Consider the following 26,832-nt stretch of genomic DNA (forward strand, 5'->3'; position numbering starts at 1 on the left):
GTGGAGCTAACACAATTCTCCAAACGACCCATCAACTAGTCTAAAAGTCTAATCCTACAAAAATGTGTGGGTTTTAATGGTACATCTTTGCCATAGAGTCTAACCATTGTTAGAATTAAAGAAATAGCTAAATCATGATTTATCCAAACAAAGGCTTATAATTTTGGGAGGTGGGCGTGGGGGGGGGATTATGGCAAACAAGAGTGATCCAAATAGGTAGGCACGCGGTCTACGTTTGTTGATTCATTCAACAACATTTGTAGCCAGGGCCCTTATGCCTCTAGAACTATTTGCTCTTCTCCCAGGTTTGGGAAACCATTTTTGGTAACCAATTATTCAAATCAAGAGTTAGCTTGTGAGCCATTGGTCACTCTGTTGTTATAGATACTCTAGAGATACATATACCCACTATGATTTTTCATCAACATATGAGGCAAGCCAAATGAAAAAGGAAGTAAGAGAGAGAGAGCTAGTGTGCATGGCGCCCACAACCAGAGGGCTGCTGTTGCCCTACAACCTACCCAAAGGCAATGGTGAGTCGCCATTCCAAGAAATTCCCAGGTATCTGTTTGTTCAAAAAAATATTGATAGCAGCTCTTTTTGTGGCAGCTAAGAATTGGAAGTTGAGGGGATGCCCATCAACTGGGGAATGGCTGAACAAGTTATGGCATATGACTATAAGGGAATACTATTGTGCTATAGGAAATGAAAAGCAGGATGATTTCAGAAAAACCTAGAAAGACCTACATGAACTGATGCAGAGTGAAGTGAGCAGAACCAGGAGAACATTAGACATAGTAACAGCAACACTGTATGATAATGAATTGTGAATGCCTTAGCTCTTCTAAGCAGTACAATGATCTAAGACAATCCTAAAGGACTCACGATGAAAAGTGCTATCTGCCTCCAGAGAAAGAACTGATGGCATCTGAACACAAATCGAAGCATACTTGTCCTTTCTTCCTTCCTTCTTTCTTTCATTTTGTTTGTTTTCTTCTACAAAATGACTAATAGAGAAATGTTTTACATGACTTCACACACATATTCTATATCAGATTGTTTCAGAGAGAGGGGAAGGGGAGGGAGGGAAGGATAGAATTTGGAACTCAAAACTTAAAAAAAGAAATATTAAGAAAAAAAATCCCAGGCATCACAACCCATCAGTAGAAAGATGCAGTTTGGCTACAGAATAGTTTCCTCAAATAGACTCTACCAAAACAATGTGCCCCTCTGGCTTAGCACAGTGCTTGGCATAAACTGGACGCTTAATACATACTTTTCAGTTAATACACGTTTATTAATCTGGCCTCAGACACCTTACTAGTTGTGTGATCCTGGGCAAGTCATTTAACTTCTTTGCCTCAGTTTCCTCATCTGTAAAATGGGAATACCAATAACACCTACCTCCTAGGATTGTTGTAAAGATCCAATGAAATAATAATTATAAAATGCTTAGCTCAGTGCCTGGCAAATAATAAGCACCACATAAATGTTAGCTATTATTATTATTATTATAATATGTCAGGCCCTGTACTAAGCACTGGGGATACAAAGAAAGGCAAAACACAGTCCCTGTCTTGAGGAGGCTCTGATGGCTTGCTGACTGACCCACAGATTGGCACAGGCTCCCAATGCCAGACGGGGCAGCTCTGCCTTCCCCATGTCCGCCTTTAGCTCTGCTGACATGGTCTTGAACTGAAAGGTTTGAGGACCAGTGATAACAAGGGAATCACATTTGGGGTTACTGACCACTCTAGATCCTCTAAGAAGTATCTACTGCAACATTGGAAAAGCGGCATCTCAAAATTTATTTATTTTTACACTGATGAAGTCACTGTGATTGGCCTCCAATTAAATCCAATTAAAATACTCATTTATCTCAAATGAACCAAGTATTATTTATGGGACCCTGACGTTCCTGACTGGACTTGAGAGGGAAACAAGGATGAAGAAAAGCCAGGGACGGCATGCTGGAGACCAAACTCAGCTCTTCCAGATTAATTAGTATAATTAACACAAGACTAAACACGAGGAGGAATCAGTATATGGATTGTCTCTGTTACATGTTTACCTCTCAGATCCTGTCCCACTTGGCTTCACAAGCCATCTTTTCAAAAAGTGGTAACACTCATAAAATATTGATAGTTTCTTAATGACTGCATTATCCGAACAGCCTCATCTGAACTCCCCAAGAAAGAGGCAGATGTTCCAGCCTGGCCTATTGCCATCCAGCTGTTGTTTTTTTTTTTTTCAGGGAAGGACGGTGCCAAGATTAAATATTTGGGTCTTTTAAAAACACTCTGCTGGTTTCTCAGTCTGCCTCCCCAGTTATTTGGAACTGGGACCTTCAGGGCTAAAAGGCTTGGCCTCAGCTGTGACTGACAGCAGCATTCTCTTCCAAAGCCCCCATTTTAGCAGAGCAGATAGACTGCTGACAGTGGAGAGGGAGAAGATGGCCCTGTGGTGACTGACATTTAAAAACCTCTAAATGCATTTCAAAAAGGGAAAGAGGATAGGAGCCTGGGTGAGCCGGACAGAATAACAAGGGGAAAGAAAGAGGCAGGAGAAGGGAATGACTCAGAGCCAACAGGGGATGTAGGTGAGAGGTTAAATGCATAAAGGTCCTTGGAAGTAAATGATCCTGTCTTGGGATAGTTCCGTTTATTCATGAATTCATTCAACAAACATTTGTAGCCAGGGAATCCATGGCCCTGGAACCATTTGCTACTTTCTAGGCTTGGAGCTATTTTGAATAATCAGCTAAGCAAAACTACAGGGAATTTAGTCATTTAAAAAAATATATACATAAACCCAATAAAATATTTAATGGAAACATGAAGCAAGGTAAATAACCAGGAAAGGCAATCGGATAGCTAGTCTATATGGCGTCCCTGCTGAGACGGTTGCTACTTCTCTGGTGGGAGGGTATGCAATCTCCAGACATCTCCACCCTTCGGGAGAAAGTCACTGATTGACTAGAGGCTAGGGTCCACAGTCTCTGTTCAGTCATGCTCCCACTGACACAAGAGCTCCAAATGTCTGGGCCAGGTCAGCTCCCCCTCTCCCACCTTTCTCCCACTCTCTGGTGGCCCTTCTAGTACCACCAACTTCCCTTCTCAAATTCCCTGGTTTCTCTTGTACCTCTGGTTTCTCAAATGGTCCTGTCTCCCCTCTCCCCTACCATGAGATTTGCATGAGCCTTTTAAACTAGGCATGATGAAGATGGGCACGCTAATATTGTTGATGGAGCTGTGAATTAGTGCCTCCATTTTGGAAAGCAATTTGGAATTTTGCAAACAAAGTGACCAAAATGTCCATACTCTCTGACCTCAGAGATCCCACTGATTGGCATATATCTGAAGGAGTTCAATGATAAGAAAGATGAGACTGAGGCCCAAAGAGGTCAAATACATTTTCCAAGATCACACAAGTGTTAAGTGGTGAGGCCAGGACTGGAATTCCTGGTCTACCAAATGCCAATTTCCTGTCTTCTATGCCATGATTCCTTTCTGCCTTGATGACAGCTGTAGAATATTTACTTGGGCATACTACAAAGCCCAAGAAGAAAAAAGCTAAGGGAATGGGAGGTGGGGGGGGGGCTTTACTCTGAGATACTATAATTCACATTCACACACTCCACCCCCCTCCCAAATACATGTTGGCAAAGCAAATGGAGCCCCTGGAAAGTGAGTTTAGCACATAACGTAGCTATGAATTACCTTCTTCCCCAAGCCCACTCCTCTTAATGCCCCTACTTCTATTTGGGGCACCACCCCTCAGACACCCAGGCTGGAATCCTTGGAGGGACCTATCCTCCCATTCTTCATGTTCCCTCATGCCACCATGTTTAATCAGTTTCCAAGTCTTGTCAATTTCTTGGATCTGTCTTCTCCTGTCTCCCATCAGGAGGCTACTAACCTAGTTCAGGCTCCACTCTTCTTTCTCCTGGATGATTCACAATAAAATCCTAATTGGTTCCTCTGCCTCCAGTCTCCCTCTCTCTCTCCTCCAGTCTAATCTCCACAGGATGCCAAATTGATATTCTTAAAATATAGTCCAGACCATAGCATTCCCATGCTTAAAGGCTTCCAGGATAAAATTCAATCTCCCCTAGCATTTAAAACTCTTCCCAGCATGCTCCAAACTATTTTTCCAGCCTGATTTCACATTACTCCCCCCATGCATTCTACACTGTAGCCAGTTGAGTCTGCTCCACAGGCCCCCTCAAGGACATTCCCTCACCTCCTGCCTCTGGGTAGACTCTATCGCCCAGGCGTGGCATGCTCTGCCGCACCTCCATTAAGGTCCCAGCTGAGATGCCACCTAGGACAGGTCTTTCTTGATGCCCTCTCCTCACCCTCCATCCCCAATTACTCTGTTCTTCATTGTTATTTGAGAGTCACCAAGGCAGATAAAGAGCTGACCTCAGAGTCAAGAAGAAGTGGGTTCAAGTCCTGTCTCAGACACATACTAGCTGTGTGTGAAAGTTAATTAACCTCCCAATGCCCCCAAGAGGTTTCTAAAACTAAGTTACAGAAAGGTGGCTGGGCTGTTTTCAGGGCCAAGTGTTTCTTAGGGGTGAGCTGGTAAATGTTTAACAACAAGCATTCTGAAAAAAAAAAGTACACAGACTCCCTTTTCAATTTAATCTTCATTATTAATATTTTCTTCATCACTTTCTTAAATCTGACCAACAAAACAATGAATTAAATCCTGATTTGTGGAGTTAGTCTGTTTCCTCAGTGTAAATGCTCATGCTGAAAATTGAACAATCAGCTTTCTTGAGACTGGCAAAGTTGGCTCCAACACATCCCTGGGTGTCTGCACGGTGAATTTCTTATACTAATGAAGTCACATGGCTGAACCACTTTAACACCATGTTCCCCCAATCTCCCCTTAAAAAAACCCCAAAATAAATGAAATGCCTATTCTGTATTTTCTTTTCTGTGGACTTGCTGTATCTCTCCAGTCCCATAATGGTTCCTGGAGAGGGCAGATTGTTTTTGGTTTGGGGTCCAGAACTATGTTTTTACTGGTGTAGAGAACCCCAGATGAGAAAACGCACCTGCCAGCATTCTGCAAATCTTAGTGTTGCCTGGGGCAATGACAGACTTAGGGACTGGCCCAGTATGGGTCAGAGGCAGAATCCGAACCAAGGTCTTCCTGACTCTAAAAGAGGCTCTCTCTACCCAATCCCATCAATCCGTTAATCAAGAAGGATACATAACTGGCTTTTCCAAAGGCTTAGGGCTTTTGGAAGATCCTATGTTAAGTACTTATTATGCACCACGCACTGTGCTGGATCTCAGAGGGATAAAACAAAAATGAAGCCTCCCTTGCCCTCAGGAGGCTTACATTCTATCAACTACACCAAGATGGTTCTCTTAGAGTCTGGCATTGAGCAGGCACCAAATGAATGAATTAAATGGAATGGTCTGAATATTGGCCAAATGACTGGAGGCACCATGATGGAATTCTCACCAAAGGCTTGCTTCTTTTACAATTAAGGAAGGGAAACACCCAGCACAGAATTTAGGCTTATGTTAACGATCTGCCTCCTTGGAAACAATTAGAGATCCGAGTAGGTAAGCTTTTGGCAACCAGACCTTCTTGTCATCTTTGAGCATGTAACAACTGGTCCAAATGGGATCTTATTCTTTTCTTTTTCCTTTTTTTTTTTTTTTGCATTTAGTAGCGTTTTATTTTTTTCCAATTACATGTAAAGATAGTTTTCAACATTCATTTTTGTGAGATTTTGAGTTCTAAATTTTTCTCCCTCCCTCCTCAAGACAGCAAGCAATCTAATAAAGTTTATGCCTGTACAATCACATTGAACATATTTCCACAATAATCATGTTGTGAAAGAAGAATCAGAACAAAAGGGACAAGCCATGAAAAAAGAAAAATCAAAAAACAACAAAAAAGAGAAAATACTATGCTTCAATCTGCATTCAGACTCCATAGCTCTTTCTCTGGATATGGATATAGCATTTTCCATCACGACTCTTTTGGAATTGTCTTGGATCTTTGTATTTCTGAGAAGAGCTAAGTCTATCACACACTGTAGCTGTTACTGTGGACAGTGGTCTCCTGGTTCTGCTCATTTAACTCAGCATCAGTTCATATATGTCTTTCCATGTTTTTCTGAAGTCTGCCTGCTCATCATTTCTTACAGCACAATAGTATTCCATTACATTCATATACTACAACTTGTTCAGCCATTTCCCAGCTGATGGGCATCTCCTCAATTTCCAATTCTTTGCCATTACATAAACAGCTGCTATAAATATTTTTGTACATATGGGCCCTTTTCCATTTTTTTATGATCTCTTTGGGGTATAGACCTAGCAGTAGTATTGCTGGATCAAAGGGTATGCACAGTTTTATAGCCCTTTGGGCATAGTTCCAAATTGCTCTCTAGAATGGTTGGATCACATCACAACTCCACCAATAATGCATTAGTGTTCCAATTTTCCTACATCTTCTCTACCACTTATCATTTTTCTTTTCCGTCATATTAGCCAATCTGATAGGCGTGAGGTGGTACCTCAGAGTTGTTTTAATTCACATTTCTCTAATCAATAATTATTTAGCGTATTTTTTTCATATGACTATAGAGAGCTTTAATTTCTTCATCTGAAAACTACCTACTCATATCCTTTGACCATTTATCAATTGGGGAATGACTTGTATTCTTATAAACCAAATGGGATCTTATTGGAGCTCAGAAGCCATTTAAAATATCAACTGTAATAAAACTGATCTTTGTACCTGCAGGCCTTCAAATGTAGCCTCTCCTTGAAAATCCTGCTTTGAAGTTAAGACAATACAAGATGGAGTCAAGTGACTTTTTTTTAAGACCCAAGTTTTACAAAAACTACTCTTCCTATACATTGCAGCAACAGCCTCTTAAATCCCAAAGCTTTGTCAATCTAGCTTCTGCCTTGAGGTTCTAGCAATCAGTCAGTCAAAGAGCATTTACAAAGCATCTGCTAGATGCCAGGAATTGTGCTAAGTGCTGGGGATACAAAGACTCCCCCCAAAAAAGACCCTGTATCCAAGGAGCTCACGCTCTAATGAAGCAGACAATATTATACTTAGCATTAATAGAACTCTTTAAGGTTTGCAAAGCACTGCACAGGTCTATCTCATTTTATCCTCATGACAAACTTGGGAGACTGTTACTATTATTATCCCACTTTACAGATGAGGAAATGAAGCTAGTAAGTGTCCAAGAGGCAGGATTTGAATTCAGGTCTTCCTGAGGCCAAATCCAACACTCCATGTACAGTACCAACCATCTAGACGCCTTAATGCACCCATATTTAAGAATACACACACACACACACACAGACACACGCATATTTTATATATACAGAGAGAGAGATGGAAGGTAGTCTCAAAGGAAAAGGCACTAGAAATCTCCCGCAGAAGGTGGGATTTGAGTCTTGAAAGAAGACAGCAGGCCAGAGGTGAAGAGGAAGAGGAGGAGGAAGAGCATTCCGAGCATGGGAGAGAGCTGATGTAAATCCTGGGAGTCAGGAGATAGAATTATAGAGAAGGCCGGTGGAATCAAAAAATAGGGTTTTAGAAGGGTATGAGAACACGGGAAAGGCAGGAAGGGATCAGGTCATAATGAACTTCAAGTGCTCAACAGAATATTTTGTATTTGATCCTGGAGGCAACTGGAAGCCACTGGAGTTCCGGGGAGGGGCATTTTCTAAAAGCTGGGTCACTGATTCCATCGCAGTCTAAGCTGGTACAAGCAATGCACCTCCCTGGGGGACAGCTGGAAGGGGACACACGTGGCCCATTGTAGCCGGGCCGCGTGGCCTGCTTCTACCAGAGTATCCATTGCAGGGCCCTCGAGACAGAAAGCCCAGCTGTGGAAATGGGAAAAGTGGCTGAGGTTTTGGCTGCATCGGGCAGCAGGGGTTCCCCTCTTTTAGTCATGCTATCCCTTGGCTGGTGGGGAGACAGGCTGACTGACTGTGTGGAGTGGGGGAGAAGATGGCAGCTGAGGAAGAGAAGGAGATCAGGGGAAAGAGAATCTGGCGTCCGCCTTAACTCGGGGACTGCTTTGTAAACTATGGCTGATAACTTGACGCACCAGCTCTGGAGCCATCTGTGACCCACCAGGCTGTAACAGCCCGGTTTCCCTCGTGCTCAGCTCCCCTCCCTATATACTTAGTGTTAAATCATAGAGGGGAGGAAGTGGGACCGCAGGAACACAGTACTATTACATGACCCCTGATGGGACCGCTGTGATAGAATTAAAAGCTGCCGCCCTAGGACATTCTAACAGATGACATTGTGGGGTTGCCAAGGTAACCCACCAGGATGCGGCTCGAGCATCTTTGGGGTTTGAGCTGGCAAGGCAAGGTCAGTTAGAGGTGAGAGCCAACTAGCCCAGGGTCACAACTGTTCGGGCCAAGTGGTGAAACAGAACAGTTACCCCAGGCACTCAAGCAAAAACAAACCCCCCACATTTGCTTCCCATTTGGATATTTAAGCGAAATGAGTACATTTTTTTTTCTGGGAGAATTTTTAATAATCTGGGTAATTGTCACAGTTGACCAATATAGGATATTGCAGCATAATATACAGATTCTGCAAAGTTCTGCAGTCAGAGTACTTGGGAAAGTGGCAGAGAATTTTAGAAAACCTTCAAAATATGTGGAAAAAATGACCTTTACCCAAAGATAAAGTCTGAGAGGGCGAATACTGAAAACATCAGCCTATCTGATTTAAACACTGAACTTAGTCCCAGGGTAAGTGCGGTTAGAATTTTTTTTTTTTTTAAAAAATAGGACAAAAGATTTACTTTAAAGATCCCACTTCAGTCTATATTTTTTCTTATTCTCACTGCTCCCATTTTTAATGTAAGGGGGTATGTCTGGGACCCAGAATCCATATTCCGATATTCACCATATTCTATACTGAAATCACATCCCTCAAAAAGCTAAGTCTGAGAATGCTCCAAGAAGTTTTGAAAAGGCTTGGGGATGTCTTGCTCTGAAATTCTTTGATGATGATGAGGATGACAGTACTATGGTACAAGGACATTAGCAACTAAAGAAAAATCACACACACAAGGAAGAAGATGCTGCCATAACACAGTATCCCGCAGAGCCAGCCCCAGGGAGCAGCTGTACAGAGAGAGGCACTCAGTCCAAAGCAGTCCAGGTCTGCGATGGTCTGAAGCACAGGCTGAGTGAGAAGCCCAGGGCGCCAAAGTGAGTTTCCTTAGCAACTTTCCACCATGGGCTGACGCATCGCCCTCCTGCTGTGTTGGGAAGACAGTGATTAGTTGGGAGTTGGGGCTAGAGCTCCCTGGAGACATACAAGGGGTGGTGGCTGTGTGGGGACTAGTGTCAGGATTATTAATATCTGATCTAGTTCCTTGCTATGTACCCTGCTTTCTATTTTATCAAATGCTTTCTGTCTTGAACTTGAGTGTCTCATGTACTTGTCTGGAGAAGACGATGAGTTTTACTTAACAGGTGACCCACATACCCTAAAAGGGCAGTGAACTTGGGCATGGTCAAAAACTTTTATACATTATGTTGCTGGCGTTTCTTAAGGAAAAACGATTTTTAAAAATAACTGGGGCATTTTATGGATACTATTGCAGGCATTTATATATTATGTTGGTGGCATTAAGAAAAATTGTTTTTCAAAGAGTAGAGCATTTTATGGATTAATTTGGAGAAACTGATACACACACACACACACACACACACACATATATATGCTGGTCGCATTTTCCTAAGGAAAAATTGTTTTTCCAAAAATGGGGCATTTTATGTATTATATTAGAGGCATTTATGTATTATATTGGTATTTTCTTAAGGAAAAACTGTTTTTCCCAAAATAGGGCATATTATGTATTATATTAGAGGTATTTGTATATTATATTGGTATTTTCTTAAGGAAAATTTTTTAAAATGGGGCATTTTATAAATTATGTTGAAGGCATTTATATATTATATTGGTGGTACTTTCTTCAGGAAAATCTTTTTTTTAATGGGCACTTATACACCATATTAGAGACGTTTATATATTTGTACCTTATATTGGTGGCATCTTCTTAAGGAAAAATTGCTTCTGCCCACATGAAAAGTTTAATTTTCTCCTTCAGGAGTACTAGCTGGTGAAGCTCAGACTGCTTAATGCTCCAGTAACTTGATGTGTTAAGAAAAACTGAGAGCCAGCCACTGGGCCTGGGTCAACAGCTCCTTAAAAACATTGCGGAAAAGTGGGTGCTCTGTAAGCTTTCCCAAGACACCTACAGGACTTTCTGGTTGATGCTGTAGGCCTGACATCACAGGCAAGCCAGACTGCAGGAAAACGGATCAAGGAAGAAAAATGGTCAATTAGAATAAAACATGGAGAAAGGTTTCCATCGAGAGCTTTCTGTTTGCAGAGCACTGAGGGAAATACAAAAATTAGGGTCCCCGCCTGGGGATGCAGTGGGGTATGATTTAAAACACATAACACCAATGCCAAACACAGCAATACATGACGATGAGAAGCTGCAGGGAGCAGCGGAGTGAGGGCCAGCCAGCCTGCCTGCGAGTCAGGAAGACTCAAGTGGGAATCTTTCCGCTGATCCAGATCAATCACATGACCCCGGGCTGGTCACTTAACCTACGTCCCATGCAATTTCCTCTGACCTAAGAGTTGCTGATTTCTTCCAGTACAGGAGTTTCCTCGTCATCAATCGAATCACCAATGAAATATTGACAGAAGCCCAAAAGATGAACCAAAAAGTGCATTGTAGTTGACATGAGTTGCCTTAAGGTTTGGTTGGTGAAGGTTTTTTAAGGAAGGGGCTTCATTTCTCCAGAAAAAAAAGTAGTTGAGGAAAGATGGATTTGAGCCAAACAAGTCTGGATTGGAAGAGATGGTGAGAAGAAATGGTGGAAACTGTGCCCTCTCTCTCCCATAAGTCACCAAATCTTCTATAGCCTTTGGCTCAGCCATACCACCTACCACTAGAGCACGTGTTCCGATGCTCCTTCCATACTGGACTGTTCTCTTTGGGGGATCTAGAGGGAAACTGACCTGTGATTTCATCCGAACAGGGAAATGAGTATGCGGAGGAGTGATAGAAGCAGCTCTATCAGTTAGTTATATTAGTAGTCTGACAGCACAGTGGAGAAGGGAGGACCTATTAGGAGGCCACTGCAACTTAATTAAATACATATTTATTAAATGTCTATTATATTCAAAGGCAACGTGCTAGATGATAGAGATAAAAAAAGACAAATGTAAAATGGTCCCTCTCTTCCAGGACCTGGCAAAGCGTTGGGGAGAGGGAAAATGTGATTGTTCATGTAAGTAATGACAGATAATTTCAAAAGTGGGGACATGAACCACTCAGGTAGGAATAAAGAAAGGCTGCCTACAGGTGATACCCGAGCTGGGCTTTAAAGGAAGCTAGGGGACAGGAGGAGAAAAGACATTTCAGACGTGGGATTCCACCTATGCATGGTTTGTTGTATATGGAGAACTTCCAGCAGGCTAATTTAACTGGAGTGGAGATTTGGTTAGAGTATTGCAAATTAGATGGGAAAGGCAGATTTCCTGCGGTAACATCTTCCTTTTGAGATCACTTCCCATACCTTATATGGACATTAGTTAGTTGCATAATGTCTCCCCCATTAGACTGGGAGCTTCTTGAGGGCAGGGACTTTTTTCTAAATTTTCTGTTAGAAAAAAAAAAAACAAACCCAACCACCCCAGAGCATACTATAGCACATGGTAATAGCTGATTGAGTGTCTGAGTGGCTTTAAATACTCTAAGGTGGTTGGGTTTTTATCCTAGAAGCAACAGAGAGCACTAGATACCTGAGTAGGATGTGATTATATCTCTTTGGTGGCTGTGTGTCTATTGAGATAGTGGAAGGAGTGAGACCATTTAAGAGGCTATTGTAATTGTCCTGGTGAGAGGGGGAAGAGAGCCGGAACCAAGATGGCGGCCCCACGAGCGTAGAGAATGGGATTAATGCAAAAGATGTTGTGGGGGTATCATAGACCAAATAATGGCAAATATTGAAGGAGGGGGAGGTGAGGGATGAGGGAAGGGTCAAGGGTAATTCCAAAGTTGTTCTGGAAAGACGGTGGTGGCCTCGATAGAAATAAGGCAATCCAGAGGAAGGACAGGTTTAGAGGAAACTATGATGAGTTCCATTTTGCACATTCTGACAGTTACAACAGTCTAGGTGGGTGGTAATGAGGGAGATGAGGGTGTGGAAAAGCTAGGCAGATAGGTATAGCAGGAAGAGCCCTGGTTCTGTAATCAGAGGCCCTGACTCCGACCTTTCCTATCTGTGTGACCTTGGCAAGTCACATAAACCCCACCCCCAGCCTATTTTCTCATCTGTAAAAAGAGAAAGTTGGTATTGGTCCTTTCCAGCCTTAGATCTCTGTCCTCATGGGTGACTGGACAAATCACACCACCTTTCTGGGCCTCAGTTTCCTCATCTGTAAAAGGAGGGGGTTGGGCTAGGTCACTGCTGAGGTCCCTTCCATCTGTAAATCTATGATCTACTCACCTGGGGGCATTTGTTACCAAAGTCATGAATCAAAACTGAAGGGAGAAACAGAACATTCTTTTCATTTTAACAAAAAGATGATAAACTCAGAGAAACAGTAGCAATTCCAATTGGATCTAGGAGTGGGGCTAATTTACCTTGGAAGAAGATCCATCTTTGGATAGGTCAAGGGACAGGACTCAGGCTTTCTTTGCTCACTGAGAATCACTCCAGTGTCTTTGCCAAGAAAATCCCAAATGGGGTCACAAAGAGTCAGATGTGACTGAAAAAACAAACAAAAAAGGAAAAATGATTGTGTTCTAAGGAGAGGATGGATTTCAGGAGCTGTTTAAGGGTTGGGAAGGAAACAGGTTGGTGGGTATACTTCTGGGGAAGGACTGAAGGTAGAAATGATAGCGGAGAAAAGATGGGGCGGTAACTGACTAGATATCGGAAGATGACAGAGTATAAAAGTGGGAAGAATCAGAAATTATGGCAAAGATTAAAACATGCAAGATGGGGTGAAAGATGGTGTTACCATCAGATTGTGAAGTCAGAGAGAATTTAAGTGAAGAAAGAGGGGATAAGAGAAAAAAAAAAGACAGTGAAAATCAACCCACGAAGGTACGGAAAACAGCTAGAGACTGGAGGGAATCCCTGACTCCCTCAAATGAGAAGTCAGAAATTTACGTGTGTTCTCACTCTATAAGTATGGCACAAATTATCAGCTGACCACTCCTTTAGTCTGTATGTATCTTGCATACTGTTGCTGAGTTATTTTAGTTATGTCTGACTCTTTGTACCCCCATCTGGGGTTTTCTTGGCAAAGGTACTGGAGTAGTTGCTATTTTCTTCTCCAGCTCATTTTACAGATGAGGAAACTGAGGCAAATAGGGTTGGTGACTTGCCCAGGGTCATGCCTAATGTCTGAGGTGGAATTTGAACTCAGAAAGATGAGTGTTCTTGGACTCCAGGCCTGGCCTCTGTGCACTATGGCGCCACCTAGCGGCCCTACCTTGAACATACTACGCCTAATTATGTATCCGCACTCTTCCACATTAGAAATGTATCATTCTTGGGGGCTGTTTTTGTCTTTCTTGGTATTCCCAGAACTTAGCACAAAGTACCTGGTACTTGTTGACTGACTTCCAGATTAATTTCTTAAAGGATCAGAGGGACCTGGGTCAGCATTAACAAGGTCCCTTGGAGGGCCTGAATCAGGAGGAAGCTTTATGGGGAGAATGATCAGGGGAAATGTCCTCTTTGGGTGGGTCCTATCCAGGTTGGCCATCTCTTGTCTCCTATTCTTTCTGGCCCCAAGGAGTGCAGGCAACTGACACTGTTATTAACCAGACTATTGAAGTGCTTGCCTCCTCTCCCTGCCTCCTCCCAGGGCCTTCCCTACACACTTGTGATTTTCTGAATATTTGAAGGTTTTCTTCGGATTGTTCTGGCTCCAATTCCCGGAGAACTGCCCGGAGTTCCCGGAGAACATTTCCATTCTGTTAACGCAGACCTAGGCTCTTGTTCATCAACTTGGGCCTGGTTTTCCCTCTGCCTTCTTCTCTAGCCAGACTGCTGGCTAAAAGATTCAAATTATATCACAGGAGCAATACGTTTCCACACACTTTCCCGGTCCCTCGGAATTCTGAAGGTGGGGGAGGGGCCGACCTAGCTCGGTGCCAGCCCTCCTAACCTCCAAGGAGAGCAGTTGGAAAACACCTGTGGATTCTGGTGATTGGCTCCCAGGCCTGAGATCCTGGGCCCTTCCAGGATACCTTCCCTGAGTTTTCCTGCTCCTTCAGAAGGAGCTCCACATTTGTCACCTAGCAACCCCCTTTCTTCTATCACTACCACCAAAGTTTTTGGAGAAAGGACGGTAGATTCCATCTCACAGGATTTCTAACTGGAAGGAACCTTGGAAATTCTATTGTCCGTTCCCCTCTTGAAATACCTAACCAACAATAATGTGCCAGGTGCTGTGCTGGGCGTTCAGGGCAGCCCAGAGATAAGTGCCATGCGTGAAATGTTTGTAAAACGAAAGTCAGAGGAGAAGGAAAAGGAAGAGTGGCAGTAGCAGCAGCAGCAGGGGCGGCAGCAGCAGCAGCAGCAGCAGCAGCATACAGGCTCATCGGTAGCAGCAGCAGGAAGAGAAGCAGCAGCAGGCAGAGTAGTAGCAGCAGGAGGAGGAGCCGAAGCAGCAGTAGCAGGCAGAGTAGTGGTAGCCGCAGCAGCAGCAGCAGGAGGAGGAGCACTAGTAGCAGCAGCAGCCTCAGTCCCGGCGGCGGCGGCGGCTGCAGGCAGGGGGTCAGCCGGCTCCGGGGGCTGCCGGGCAGTGCCAGACGGGAGTTGTCGCGCCGGCGGCGGTGGGTCGCCCGGAGAGCAGCGCGCCGGGCTCGGGCTGGGCTCTGGCCGGGCCGCCGCGGTCCGCCCGAGCACGGAGACCCGCATATTTTGCACATGAGTTCAGAGGAAGAGGAAGTATAAGCGGCGGCGGCGGCAGCGGCCGAGGAGGCAGAGCCCGGTGGCCGGCGCCCGGGGCGCACGGAGGAGCGCGCAGCCGGCGCTTCGCCCGGCGGACAGTCCGGCTCGGCTCTGCCCTGCCCTGCCCTGCCCTGCCCTGCCCTGCCGAGCCCAGCCCAGCCCAGCCCAGCTCAGTTCAGCTCGGCGGGGTAGCCCCCGCGCGCCGCCCGCCCCCCCACGCACTTTGCGCGCCCCTTCTCTCCACCCCCGGCCGCGGATACGCAAATTCCCTCCCACGCAACCCCTCCTCTTCATGGCACAAACTTTCCTCCCGGGACAGATCGGGGCAGCGACCGGAGCCGACTCCTGCATCTCCTCTGTCGGCCGGCTCTGAGAGGTAGGGGGGAGCGGGAGGGCAGGGCAGGGCGCCTGGACAGGACCCCCTTCCCATTCCCGGCCCCTGCTGCGAGTCCGCCCCCGTGCTGACCTTGCCGGTGTCTGCCCCACGCGGGACCCTGGGAGCGGAGCGCGCGGCCCCCTGGCAGCGGGCGGCGGGAGCAGTCCCCTGCCCAGCCCCGCCCGTGCCCGTCCCAACTTCTGCCCCCGTTACTCTGGGTCCCGCGCTCACCTGAGCAGCTCGGGCAGGGGCAGCAGGACCCTGGCACTGCCCTCCTGCCTTGCGAGCCCTGGGGCGGCGGGAGGCGAGAGAGGCTCGGGAAATGCTCTCTCTAAACGATTGCTTTCAGCTCTAGAAACCCACCTCTCCCCCTCGGGATAGGGGAGGAGGAGGGTTTGGGGGGCGGTGTATTGGGGAAGGGGGGCGCCCTAGCCCCTCCGACTGCATGGGGAGGAGACCCGGCCACCACATTGGGCTCGGAGAGAGACCTCTGCGCTGTGCGGGCTGGGGTGGAGTCCTTAGCATTGTTAAAATGAATAATAATTTTAAAAAGCCCCGCAAACCTTCCTTTCCTTTAAAAGAAAAGCCGCCGGTGGCCCGCGCCCAGCCTGTTGCAGCCTCGGGGTTCCTCCGCCGAAGGGTCCGTTTCAGGGCCGTCCCACGCCCACCTTTCCCGGGCACCCTCCACCCCTCCCCCGCCTGCCCTTTGGGAGTGTTGCCCAGGGCGTGCTTGTAGTGCGGGAGGAGAATGTGACCAAGGCGAAGGAGCTATCGTTGCGTGCCCCCACTAAAAAACAAAACATTTCACTGCGAGCCCCCGGGGGACTGTCTGGCCCCCCGGTCATTTCTTGGAGGGCTGGCTCGAGGGACTGGTTGTGGGTGGTTTCAAGAGAACCAGGGTGATGTCAGACTGTTTGGGTTTTTTTTTTAACTTTTATAAAATATGGATCTTCCAGGAATGGCCCAAATCCCCATATTTGTGGGATGAGTCTGGTTAGCAGAAACAGTCAGTCCTGTAATGGTTACAGCTGTTTTAGGCTGTCGGGCTAAGAGCGGAGCCGCCTCGTGCCTCCCAGCCCCTGCCAGCAGCTCACCTCGAGGTAACTTAGAGCCTCCAGGAAGGAAGCCAGAGGTAACACGAGCAGCCTCTGAGGTGCCCAGAGCAAGGCTAGCATGCCCCGGGACCCGTATGCCATGCCCGGTGACATTTGCTTAGGGCCCCAGTCAATCCCAGTGACTTGGGGAACTTTGGGAGAAGTTCAGAGGATTTCCCCCAAGTTCCATGGAAGGGTTAAGGGAAGGCAGCGTTGCAAGAGACTGATTTAACCTTAGGGAAATTACTTTAAGTTTTGGAATATGACCTCTCAACCCCTCCTTGCCTCTGTAGTTAAGTGGCTCAGAATTAGTAATTGAAGGCTTAGGTTGGCATATAATAATAACTCACATTGATGCGGTGCTTTGAGGGTTAAAAAAAAACTTTCCTTGCAGCAACACTGAGATAGGTACTATTTTTATTAGTAGTATTAATTATAACTCACATTTATACTGTCCTTTAAGGATTAAAAAGTTTTCCTCACACCACTGTGAGGTAAGTATAATGATCATGATAATGGACATTATGTAACACTTTTAAAGTTTGCAAAGCACCCTGTGCACCTAGGTGGTGCAGCGGGTAGAGCCACACAGGCCTGGAGTCAGGAAGTTTCATCTTTCTGAGTTCAGATTTGGCCTCAGACTTACTGGCTGTCTAGGGCAAGTCACTTAACCTTGTTTGCCTCAGTGTCTTCATTTGTAAAATGAGCTGGAGAAGGAAATGGCCAACCATTCTAGAAAACTCCAGATGGGGTCAGGAAGAGTCAGACAGGGCTGAGCAAAAGCATCGACGTTATCTCATTTGAACCACGACAACGTTGTGAGGCAGGTGCTTTTTATTATCCCCATTTTACAGACGGGGAAAGTGAGAGGTTTGGTGTCTTATCCAGAGTCATGCATTTAGTATCAGAGACCAATAAACAATCAGAGATAGGGTCTGAAACCAGGTTTTTCTGATTCGAAGTTCACTACTCTATGTTATTTCTTTATACTATCCTGCTGCCTCTCCAGTTTGAGTATTTTACAGATAAAGAGTATTGAGGGTCGTTGGAAGAAGCTAGCCTTTTTTCTACTCTTTCTCTTTTTTTAATGAGCGCCCACATTGATGTTTCAAGCACTGACAGCATCATTAGGACAAATTCAAAGTTTACTTGGTGAATTTAGTCCAAATTGCCAAGTAGAACAATTTAAGTATAAGATGTAAGAAATTATCTTTTGCCTCATTCATCATTATTAGTTAATAAGATGGGGTTCATTAAATGGGAATTATTGACTCAGGTGTGTATAAAACTTTATAGAGGAACAAGGAAGGGAAGTCTGTGCATTTCCAGTTTGCTTCTAAACTTCAGTTTGCGGTAGGTTTGAACCTGGGCTGGGGCTCCATACCAGCTCTCTTTCTTGACAGGCCAGAGGAGAATCATGAAAGGGCTCAAGTGAAACTTGAGAAATTAATTTCCCTGCCTGCATTCATTCCTTATTAACTGCTGACTGTGTCCCATGCACTGTGGGAGTCACTGGAGGGAGGTACAGAGTTAAGGAAGGCCTGGTCCTTACCCTGGAGATGTTACAGATTTGGGGCGGGCACCCTATTAAGCTCTTTTAAGCAGGTGAAAATGAAACTATTCTATTTTAGAGCTTCCGTAAAGGGGATTCTACAAGGGAAAGTACCCTTGACCTGAAAGAGATTCGTCTTATGTTTTGGGGGAAATCCACCCCCAGACAGTTTTCTGCCTAGAAACATCTGTGTACTTTTCCACCTTAGTCTGTGTTAGTCCAGGCCTTGTCTGGGATTCCCTTTGGACTTCACTAGCCTGGGCAGTTTGGCAGAAGGGTATTTCATGTTTCAGGGGCGACTGATCGTTTCTGGCCTGTTCTCTGTAGTTCTATTTAAATGATTGGTGAACTTTAAAACTTCCATATAAGGAACTAGGGTTCTTACTGCTGCCACTGTACCAGGTTATTTTATATTCATGGGGCAAGGGCTGACACTTTGGAAACTCCACATTGGCCCTTTGCCCCGCTTTATAGCTCCTAACAGTTGGGTGTACCGTCTGAACCAAAATCCAGATGACTGTAATAGATTCAGTGCATAGCACTTAGTAGGTACTTAATAAATGTTTATTGACTTAACTAATTGATTGGTTGACAGTCTCCCGGACCTCAGATGACTTCTAAGATTCTATGATTTTATAACCTGTAGACTTCTCCTAGGGTAGATTTTCACTCATGGGGGCTCTGGATGTTACTGGAGATCTCTTGTGGGGATAGAGAAGGGATAGTTTGGCATAGGAAGGAAGGAACCATGGTCTGTGGTTATTTCCAAATGTTAGGTGATCTTGGTACCCCTCTCCCCCCTTGCCCGTTTGTTTTTTTAACCAGTGTCTGGCAACAAATGATAATAAACCTCATATTTTACAAGGTTCTTTTTAAAAACATTTTTTTTGGTTAGGCAGTGGAGTTAAGTGACTTGCCCAGGGTCACACAGCTAGTTAAATGTTATGTGTCTGAGGCCAGATTTGAACTCAGATCCTCCTGAATCCAGGGCGGGTACTCTATATACTTCGTCACCTAGTTGCCCCGACAGGGTTCTTTAAAATTTACAAAGCAGAGAAACCCAATGGGATAGATGCTTTTATCTTCATTTTATAGATGGGGAAACTGAGGCTAAATGACTCATCCACATTCACATAGCTGGCAAGTGTCTGAGGCGGGATTTGAACTCAGGTCTTGCTGACTCCAGGCCTGGTGCTCTATCCACCATGCCATGTAGGGTAGTGTGAGCATTCCAGAAAAGCATGATGGAAATTTCTACCTCTTAACCAAAAATAAACAGCAAGAAGTGGAAGGAGGTCTAGACCTATGGAGAATGCCCTTCGCCACATTATCTTGGAAAGTAACCTAGGGATGAAGGATGAACATTAGTCAGTATATGTCAGAGGTTGGATTTGAACCCAGGTCTTCTGGGCTCCCAAAGCTGCTAAACCATGCTCTCTGTTCCCTTTTCCGGGCCACTGCCAGGTTTTTTCTGAAGGCCCCCAGTTGGAGATCTGTTAAGGGCTGGCTGGGCATTTGTGGAAATGCTAATCTACAAGACTTTTTAAAAAGTATTATTGATTAGGAAGTCTTGTCTCTTCAAAAGCAGAGCATCCCCAGCTGTCCAGTCTCAGCTCTTAGATGTTCAGTAGTCATGTTTTCCTTTCTTCAGCTGAAAAGAAAAAAGAAAACTTGGCTCCAATTTGCATTTACAAGAGGAAGATGTAGCCAAACATTCTTTTTGATATTTATGGTTTTTTTTGTTTTCTCTGTGTGATATTTTCTCCAGTTTTCTCAGATCCTGTTTTTTTGGGTTTTTTTTTTTACATCAAATGATTTTTATTCTGAGATTCATGGTTCCAAGTCAGTGCCTCTCCTCATTTCCCTTAAATATACACACTTTGTAGAATTATAGAGCTTGAGCTAGAAGGGAACCCCGAGGTCATCTGATCCAGCCTCCCACTCCATTTTCCAGCTGAGGAAACTGAGGTCCATAGAGGCCAAAGGATTTGCCTAAGTTCACACAGGTGATAAATAGTGAGGGTGAGATTTAAACCCATATTCTCTGACTCCCAGATCCAGTGCGTTTCTTTTTTATTCTTTACATTTTGATTTTTAAAATTCTGAATTTGACAGATTTCCAATAAGCACGAACGTTTCCATATGCAAAGAAAGAGAGGAAAGAAAAATAATCATGATTATATAAGAAATGGGGAATTTCTATTAGGTTCATTTTTTGTTTTAAAAAGTATATAATAAATTCATCCCATTGGTTTCAAGGCTTTTCTGCTTGTTGGTATCTGCCTCTGAATTTCCTTCTGTTCTTTTGTGCTTTTTAGATGCTTCCAAGATCCTTCACCCCTCGCCTTTTGAAGAATTGCTATTACTAGTCTCTTCTTTTCCCAATTTCCTAAAGATTTAGAAAACAAATCCTCCCTTGTAGCAAATAAACAATCCAATTGGTCGTGATTAAAAATGTATGTCTCATTATTTGTCTGGAGTCCGTAGCCTCTCTATTAGGACCTGCCTCATCATTGCTTCTCTGGAATTTTAGAACTTTTTTTCCATGTGGTTCTTGATAACTTGGATTTCTTCCCTGAAGAATTGTTCGTTTATGTCCTTTTGACCATCTCTCTACCGTGGCTTGTTTTTTGTCCTCACATGTTTGTATCAGTTCCTTATGTAGCTTGGCTAACAGGCCTTTATCAGAGAAACTTAAAGCAAGGATTCCCGCCCCCCCCCCAGTTAACACCTCCGTTATAAATTTGAACTGAAGTGATTTTGTTTGTGCAAAAAAGCTTTTCACTTTTGTGGATTGTAATCAGAATTGTCCATTTTTATCTCCTGTGATCATGTCTGTCCCTCATGTGGTCAAGGACCCTTCCCCTTTCCATAATTGTGAAAGGCATCTCCTTCCCTGCTCTTCTAGTATGTTTATGATTTGAACTTTGATGACTATGTCCTCTATCCATTTAAACTCATTAGTGAGATATTGGTCTGAGCCTAATTTCTGCCAGACTGCTTCCCAATTTTCCCAGCCATTTTTGTTTCAATAGTGAGTCGTTACCATAGTAATTGGGAATCTTTTGGCTTACCCAACGCCGTCTGCCATATTTATCGATGCCTGTACCTTTTGTGCCTGACGTGTTACACTAGTCAACGTCCTCTTTTGTGATTAGTAACAAATAGTTTTTTATGATAGTACCCTTAGAGGTCTCCCCCTGCTTCGTCCCCATCCTTCTCACTCTTAGTCATCATTTCCCTTGAGGTTCTTGACCTTTTGTTCTTCCAGAAGAATTTTACTGTTTCTCTTTATGAGTATAAAGCGGGCCTTGGTGGTTTGGTGTGGGCCTGCATAAGTAAATTAATTTAGATAGTATTGTCATTTTTTATTATGTTGGCACAGCCTGACTATAAGCAATTAATCTCTCTCCAGTTATTTAAAGTCTGCCTTTAGTTCTGTAAAGTCTGTGCTCAGTCTGGTTGTTTTTCAGTTGTGCCAGGTTTCCCTCCTCCAATCCAATGGCTCTCACGTTTCTAAAGGACATATCAGCTGTATTACTGTCCTTTCCCTGTAAGTATTAGTAGCATGGGGAAGGGATTTCTGCCATTGGAACCTTGAGAACACCTTCATCACCTCAAAATAAGTATCCTATTCAGCCCTTGAAGTTGTATTCATATGCCTTAATACCCACTGTTGGGGTAAGATAGAAAACCTATCTCAGCCGCCATAGTGAAAGGGTGGGGAACCTCGGCCCGGAGGCCACATTCTTAATAGAAGAATTTGTTCTGTAAAACTTGGACTCAGTCAAAAGGCCATGCCAGAGGACCTCAAGGCCGAAGGTTCCCCACCCCTGGCCTAGAATATCGGGTCAACTCTGACATGTGACAGTCCTTTGCTAGGACTGCAGATTGAAAGACCCTCTGGGGGCATCCTTTCTACAGTGTGTCTCCCTGACCAGGGGAGGGCCAGTCTAGTCTTCATCTCCTCTACCCTAGGGTCGTCTGCTTCCAGGCCATCATAGGACTCCCAGCCAGTGTTGATGGCAGTCCATTCTGCCCAGCACGCCCCTGGTGTCCAATGTCCTGATTGGTTTCCTGTTCATTTCCAGAGTCTTCCTTTCCAAGAGAGTTGGAGCTGGCATATTTGGGTGACAGCTGCACTTGACTAGACAGGGACGGTAGCTTTGAGTCACTTTGATCAGTTATTAAGAGGTAGGAAAATCTAATCCTGAGTCAGACTGTGAGGCCTTTATTTAACTCATTAGCATTCATGCATGAGAGGAGAGATTGAAAGACCATTAGTTACCTTTCTGTTGCTTCCTCAACCCTCTTTCTTCAGCAGCTACTCAACCTGCTCCCTCCTCTTCCCAGCCAAGGATTCTTTTGGATCTTGCTGAACCAAACTGACAGCCAATTACCTAACAGTCAACAAGCATTTACTTATTAAGCACCTACTGTGTGCTCAGTATTGACACTTCCCTCCCCATTAGAATATAAGCTCCTCACTGTAGGGATTGTTACATTTTTTGGTGATTTTTTTTTTATTCCCAGTGCCTGGCACATAGTAGGCCCTTAATAATAAATTGGTCAACAAACTTTCATTAAGCACCTACTATGTTCTAGGCATTGATACTTTCCGTTAGAATATAAGGTAGGGATTGGTAGATTCTTTATATTTTTATTCTCAGCGCATAACACAGTGCCTGGCACATAGGCCCTCAATAATGAATTGGTCAGCAAACATTTAAATAGCCCCTACTATGTGCCAAGCACTGAGTTAGTCCTCAGAATAAAAATGCCATAATAAGCTTAATAAATCCTTGTTGACTGATTCTGTAACTTGCTGGTCGTAAAAGAATTAGATGAAATAGTCTCTGCCCCCCAAGGAGTTTATATTCTGTTTGGTGATATGTGATGCATCATATATAAAGAAATATACATATATGTGTGTGCATATAATATAGATGTAAATGGACATAAGGCAGTTTGGGGGGAGCTCCTGGAGGAGGTCCCACCTGAGCTGAGCTTTAAAGGAGACCAGGGGTCCCCAGAGGCTGAGGTGGGGGTGGAGAACGCTCCCCAGGAATGGGGGTGGCAGGAAGAGCCCCGTAGTAACTTATAAGCTCTTATTGTCAGAATCAGTTCCTTTCTTCTTTCCCTGTATGGTGTCGGTTTCTGTTCCTCTGGTTTCAAATTTTAAAGTTCCATGGAATCCCTGCTTTAATAAATTCCTTCCTCTCTGTCCTGAGGAACTCTCTCAAGTACCATGGGCAACCTCCCGGGTCCCAGGACTGTAGCTGAGGGGAAGCTTTCCTACGAGGATGGCCTGCTCTCAGACAAAGAGGGGGTCTGTTGGGATCTTCTCCAAGGGGCTTGGATATCCTCGAACTGGGGAATGTGGTGGTGGGTCCTTCTTGTCAGATATTTTGGTTAATAGAAGGTTACCATAGAAACCCTACGACACAGGCCCAGTTGGAAAAGAATGTGAAACAAGTCCCCAAACTGTACTGAATGTAATTTAATTTTGATTCAGAGAGCCCTTTGAGATCTTGCAGAATAGGAGAAGGCCAGGTAGATCAGGGCCATATTACCCCATTGGCAGAGAAGGCACTGCAGCTCTGGCCCGTGTAAGGTGGAGAGTCTCCAATACGTGAAAAGGAAATTTGGAGGCTTGAAAACAGCAGCTGTGCTGATGATCTTTCTCTGTGTGTGTGTGTGTGTGTGTGTGTGTGTGTGTATGTGTGTGTATTTTAGAGTTTATGTGGCTAGCTATAATAGTAATCCTAATACCTGGCAATACAGGGTGTCCCAAAGGTCTTAGTGCACTTTTTTTTTTGGGCTGGCAGTTGGGGTTAAGTGACTTGCCCAGAGTCACACAGGTAGTTAAGTGTCAAGTGTCTGAGGCTGGATTTGAACTCAGGTCCTCCTGACTCCAGGGCCAGTGCTCTATCCACTGCGCCACCTAGCTGCCCCTTAATGCACTTTTAAGCCTTCGTGGCTTGAAATGGCAAGTAAGACTTTTAGGACACCCCTTATCATACTTTCCGTGTGTTATCCCAGTTGGTCCATACAGTAGCCCCTGAAAGTGAGTGTTATTTTTCCCCCATTTTACAGATGAGGATACTGAGGCTGAGAGTGGTTAAGTGACTTAGCCCAAGAGCTAAGTTTGGAGAGAAGCAGGATTCAAACCCAGGTCTTCCTGACTCCAGGTTCACTGAGCCACCTAGCTGTCTCTGAAGGTACTTGAAGGGACCAGGGCACACACCCATGTTCTCACACATGCCTTGAAAAGTGCTTTCATTCCACCTCTACCCCCAATTCCATAAGCGCCCCAAGTAGAGACAAATATAGCTATTGAAAATAATTTTGATCACCCATCTACTCAAAGAAACCAATATTGATCAGTCAGTAAGCATTTGTTAAGCACCTACTGTGTGCCAGGCAACTCACCACAAGGCATGAGAAACCTGCCTGGCGCATGGTAGGTGCTTAATAAATGTTTTATTGAATTGAAGAAAAGGGCCTGGGACCTAGGATAGCTTTGACCTGGGCCCTGGTGTCCTCATAGTGAAAGTGCTGAGTAATAAGAGTGTGGGGTTGATGGATTTAATAGTGGTTACTATGTGACGTGATTACTCAGGAGTCACAGTCTTTAGTGGGCCCTTAGGTAGTGAGGACACCCCTTCCCACTCTATGCCCGGCATCCGGGGGCTTGCCTCTCCCTCCCCACAAGTTCTGGGGACTCCTAGCTTGAGCCTTGGGCAGAACCCATCAGCCTGATGCTTGAGAGGAATGATGACGTCATAGCGTTTCGTGTTTATTTATTAGAGTCTCCCGAGAGATGCTGGTGCATGTTCAAAGTCTGTCTTCTCATTTTCATGGTGACTTGGAATGCAGCCTCGACAACACCCCAAATCCAGATCTTTGAAAACATTCACACGCTTGATTGAAGTTTTCACATTTGCATCCAGATTTTAGTGTGATGTAAATATTTCCACAATCAGTTAATTAACAAGCATGGATTAAGCACCTACTGTGTTCTAGGCACTGGGAATACAGGCAGAGTGAAACGACTCCTGATGTTAAGGAGTTTGCTCCTGTTAGCTAGCTGGAGCTTGCCGTGTCTTATTTTTCCTGGATGACTGAGTGATGTAATAAGGCAGGTTATGGTTTTTATATGGAATTAAATATGGAAATGAAAAGGCTGGTTTGCCAGAGGATGCAGGGTAATCACATCTAATTGCTTAGTGCAGTAAATCGAGGGTGAGTTGTCTCCGTTAGGTGGTTTTGTGGTCTTTCCTAGCTATTGGCACTTGTTAAAATTAATTTTTATAATTTGCTATAAATTATGAAACAAATTAGTTCCAAACACAAATAGGTTTTGTGCTTGAAAATTTAGAGCTAATATAAAATATTTACCACCTGCATTTTATTAGGCTTAGTCAGGAAAAAAATGCAAGTTGTCATTGTAATGAATCAGGAAGCTAAAGTGGTTTTTCAAAAATGTTTTTTGACATTTAGGTTAGACAAAAATACCATTTTAATGAGAATATCCTTTTAAATATATTTCTCCATGTTTAGAGACATCTTAGAAAAAACATTATAGAAATGGATGTTGGAGTCCTCCTCCAGCCATTCACTTTGCACATAATTTGTGTGTACCTAATTGTGTGTATGTTGTTTCACCTAGTGGAACAGAAACTCCTTGAGAGCAGGGCCCTTTTCATTTTTGTCTTTATATCTATCGTGCATAGAATTGCTCCTGGCTCCAAGTAAAGCTGAATTGAAATCAAGTGTTATGTTACGTTGTTGTTTTTGAGTCATTTTCAGTCAAGTCTGACTCCTCATGATCCCATTTGGGGTTTTCTTGGCAAAGATACTGGAGTGGTTTGCTGTTTCTTTTTACAGCTCATTTGACAGATGAGGAAACTAAGGTAAACAGGTTGAGTAAGTTGTGCAGGGTCACACAGCTACTAAGTGTCTGAGGCCAGATTTGAGCTTTGGAAGTGTTCCTGACTCCAGAACTGGCACTCTGCCTCTTAATGCACGTTACACTTACGTAGTTCAGTGTATCCACTGTCTCCTGAAGATTGCACTGATATTCTCCTGTGAATCTTGTCCTTATCTTCCCATAAATCTTCCAGGGGGTCTCTTCACTGGGTCAGGGACTTTCCTCTAAGTCTTTAATATCATGGGGTGCAGGTATGTCTTCAGGCCTGTCTGTATGTTACCCCTCATCCTTGAAGTATTGCTGGATCACTCCCATTTCTGGTCCCATATATCCCTTGGTTGACATCTTTTATGCCCCTTCTTGCACATCTATCCTGGTTGATAATTTACAGCCGCCTAGTGTTGCAATGCCCTTTGGGGAATCTGCGCCTTAAATTCTTTGCTGAATGTGGTATTCTGTGTTTTTCAGACCCATTACCTCCCTAGAAGAATGTGGGCAAGAGAGTGTAAGCTCCTTCAGAGCAGGGGCGATTTCTTGTGTCTCTGTATCCCTAGCACATAGTAGGTACTTAGAGATGCTTCTTGATTTCTTGGTGTTGAAAAGATGTTTTTATTTGGGGTTGACACTAGAGATCAGTCACTGATTTCCCTCAGTGTGACCCAGCCTGCTTTCTTTCTTACTTTCAATTCTGCACCGAGGTCATCGTCCATTTGTAGTATTAGCCTGTGCACAGGTGGACTCTTGGTTCATAGACTTTCCCTTTGCCGCCGAGGCATGACCGCTGGTCTTCGATGTGTGTCTTCATTCCCTGATTTCTTAGAGGTTAGATCCGTGATGCGGACCCCTCCCCCCCA

The 26,832-nt window shown here is 44.4% G+C and overlaps 2 protein-coding genes across 5 annotated transcripts in view; one reads left to right on the forward strand and one right to left on the reverse strand.

Annotated features, from left to right (window-relative positions):
- The window catches only part of LOC110209050 (uncharacterized), a 37,404-nt gene extending 21,154 nt beyond the window's left edge, over positions 1-16,250 (reverse strand). The window contains exons 1-2 of one of the 3 annotated variants that reach the window (XR_013485438.1): positions 15,963-16,250; positions 12,698-12,822 (exon numbers count right to left, since the gene is read on the reverse strand). Coding sequence is in view for 1 of the 3 variants with exons in the window: in XM_078151464.1 (XP_078007590.1) it covers positions 14,532-14,990 (459 nt within the window). In the remaining 2 variants the exon portion in view is untranslated. Of the gene's footprint in view, positions 1-12,697; positions 15,134-15,630 lie in introns of those variants that run through there. The other 2 variants (XR_013485439.1, XM_078151464.1) reach the window with 2 other exon arrangements.
- RFTN1 (raftlin, lipid raft linker 1) overlaps positions 15,118-26,832 on the forward strand; it is a 202,218-nt gene continuing 190,503 nt past the window's right edge. For both annotated transcript variants that reach the window (XM_020987219.2, XM_078151446.1), the window contains exon 1: positions 15,118-15,399. The gene's annotated coding sequence lies outside the window, so the exon portion shown is untranslated. The remainder of the gene's footprint in view (positions 15,400-26,832) is intronic.

Source organism: Phascolarctos cinereus, unplaced genomic scaffold (assembly GCF_003287225.1).
Source record: "Phascolarctos cinereus isolate Bilbo 61053 unplaced genomic scaffold, phaCin_HiC Scaffold_1;HRSCAF=81, whole genome shotgun sequence".
In the NCBI taxonomy this organism is placed as follows: Eukaryota; Metazoa; Chordata; class Mammalia; order Diprotodontia; family Phascolarctidae; genus Phascolarctos; species Phascolarctos cinereus.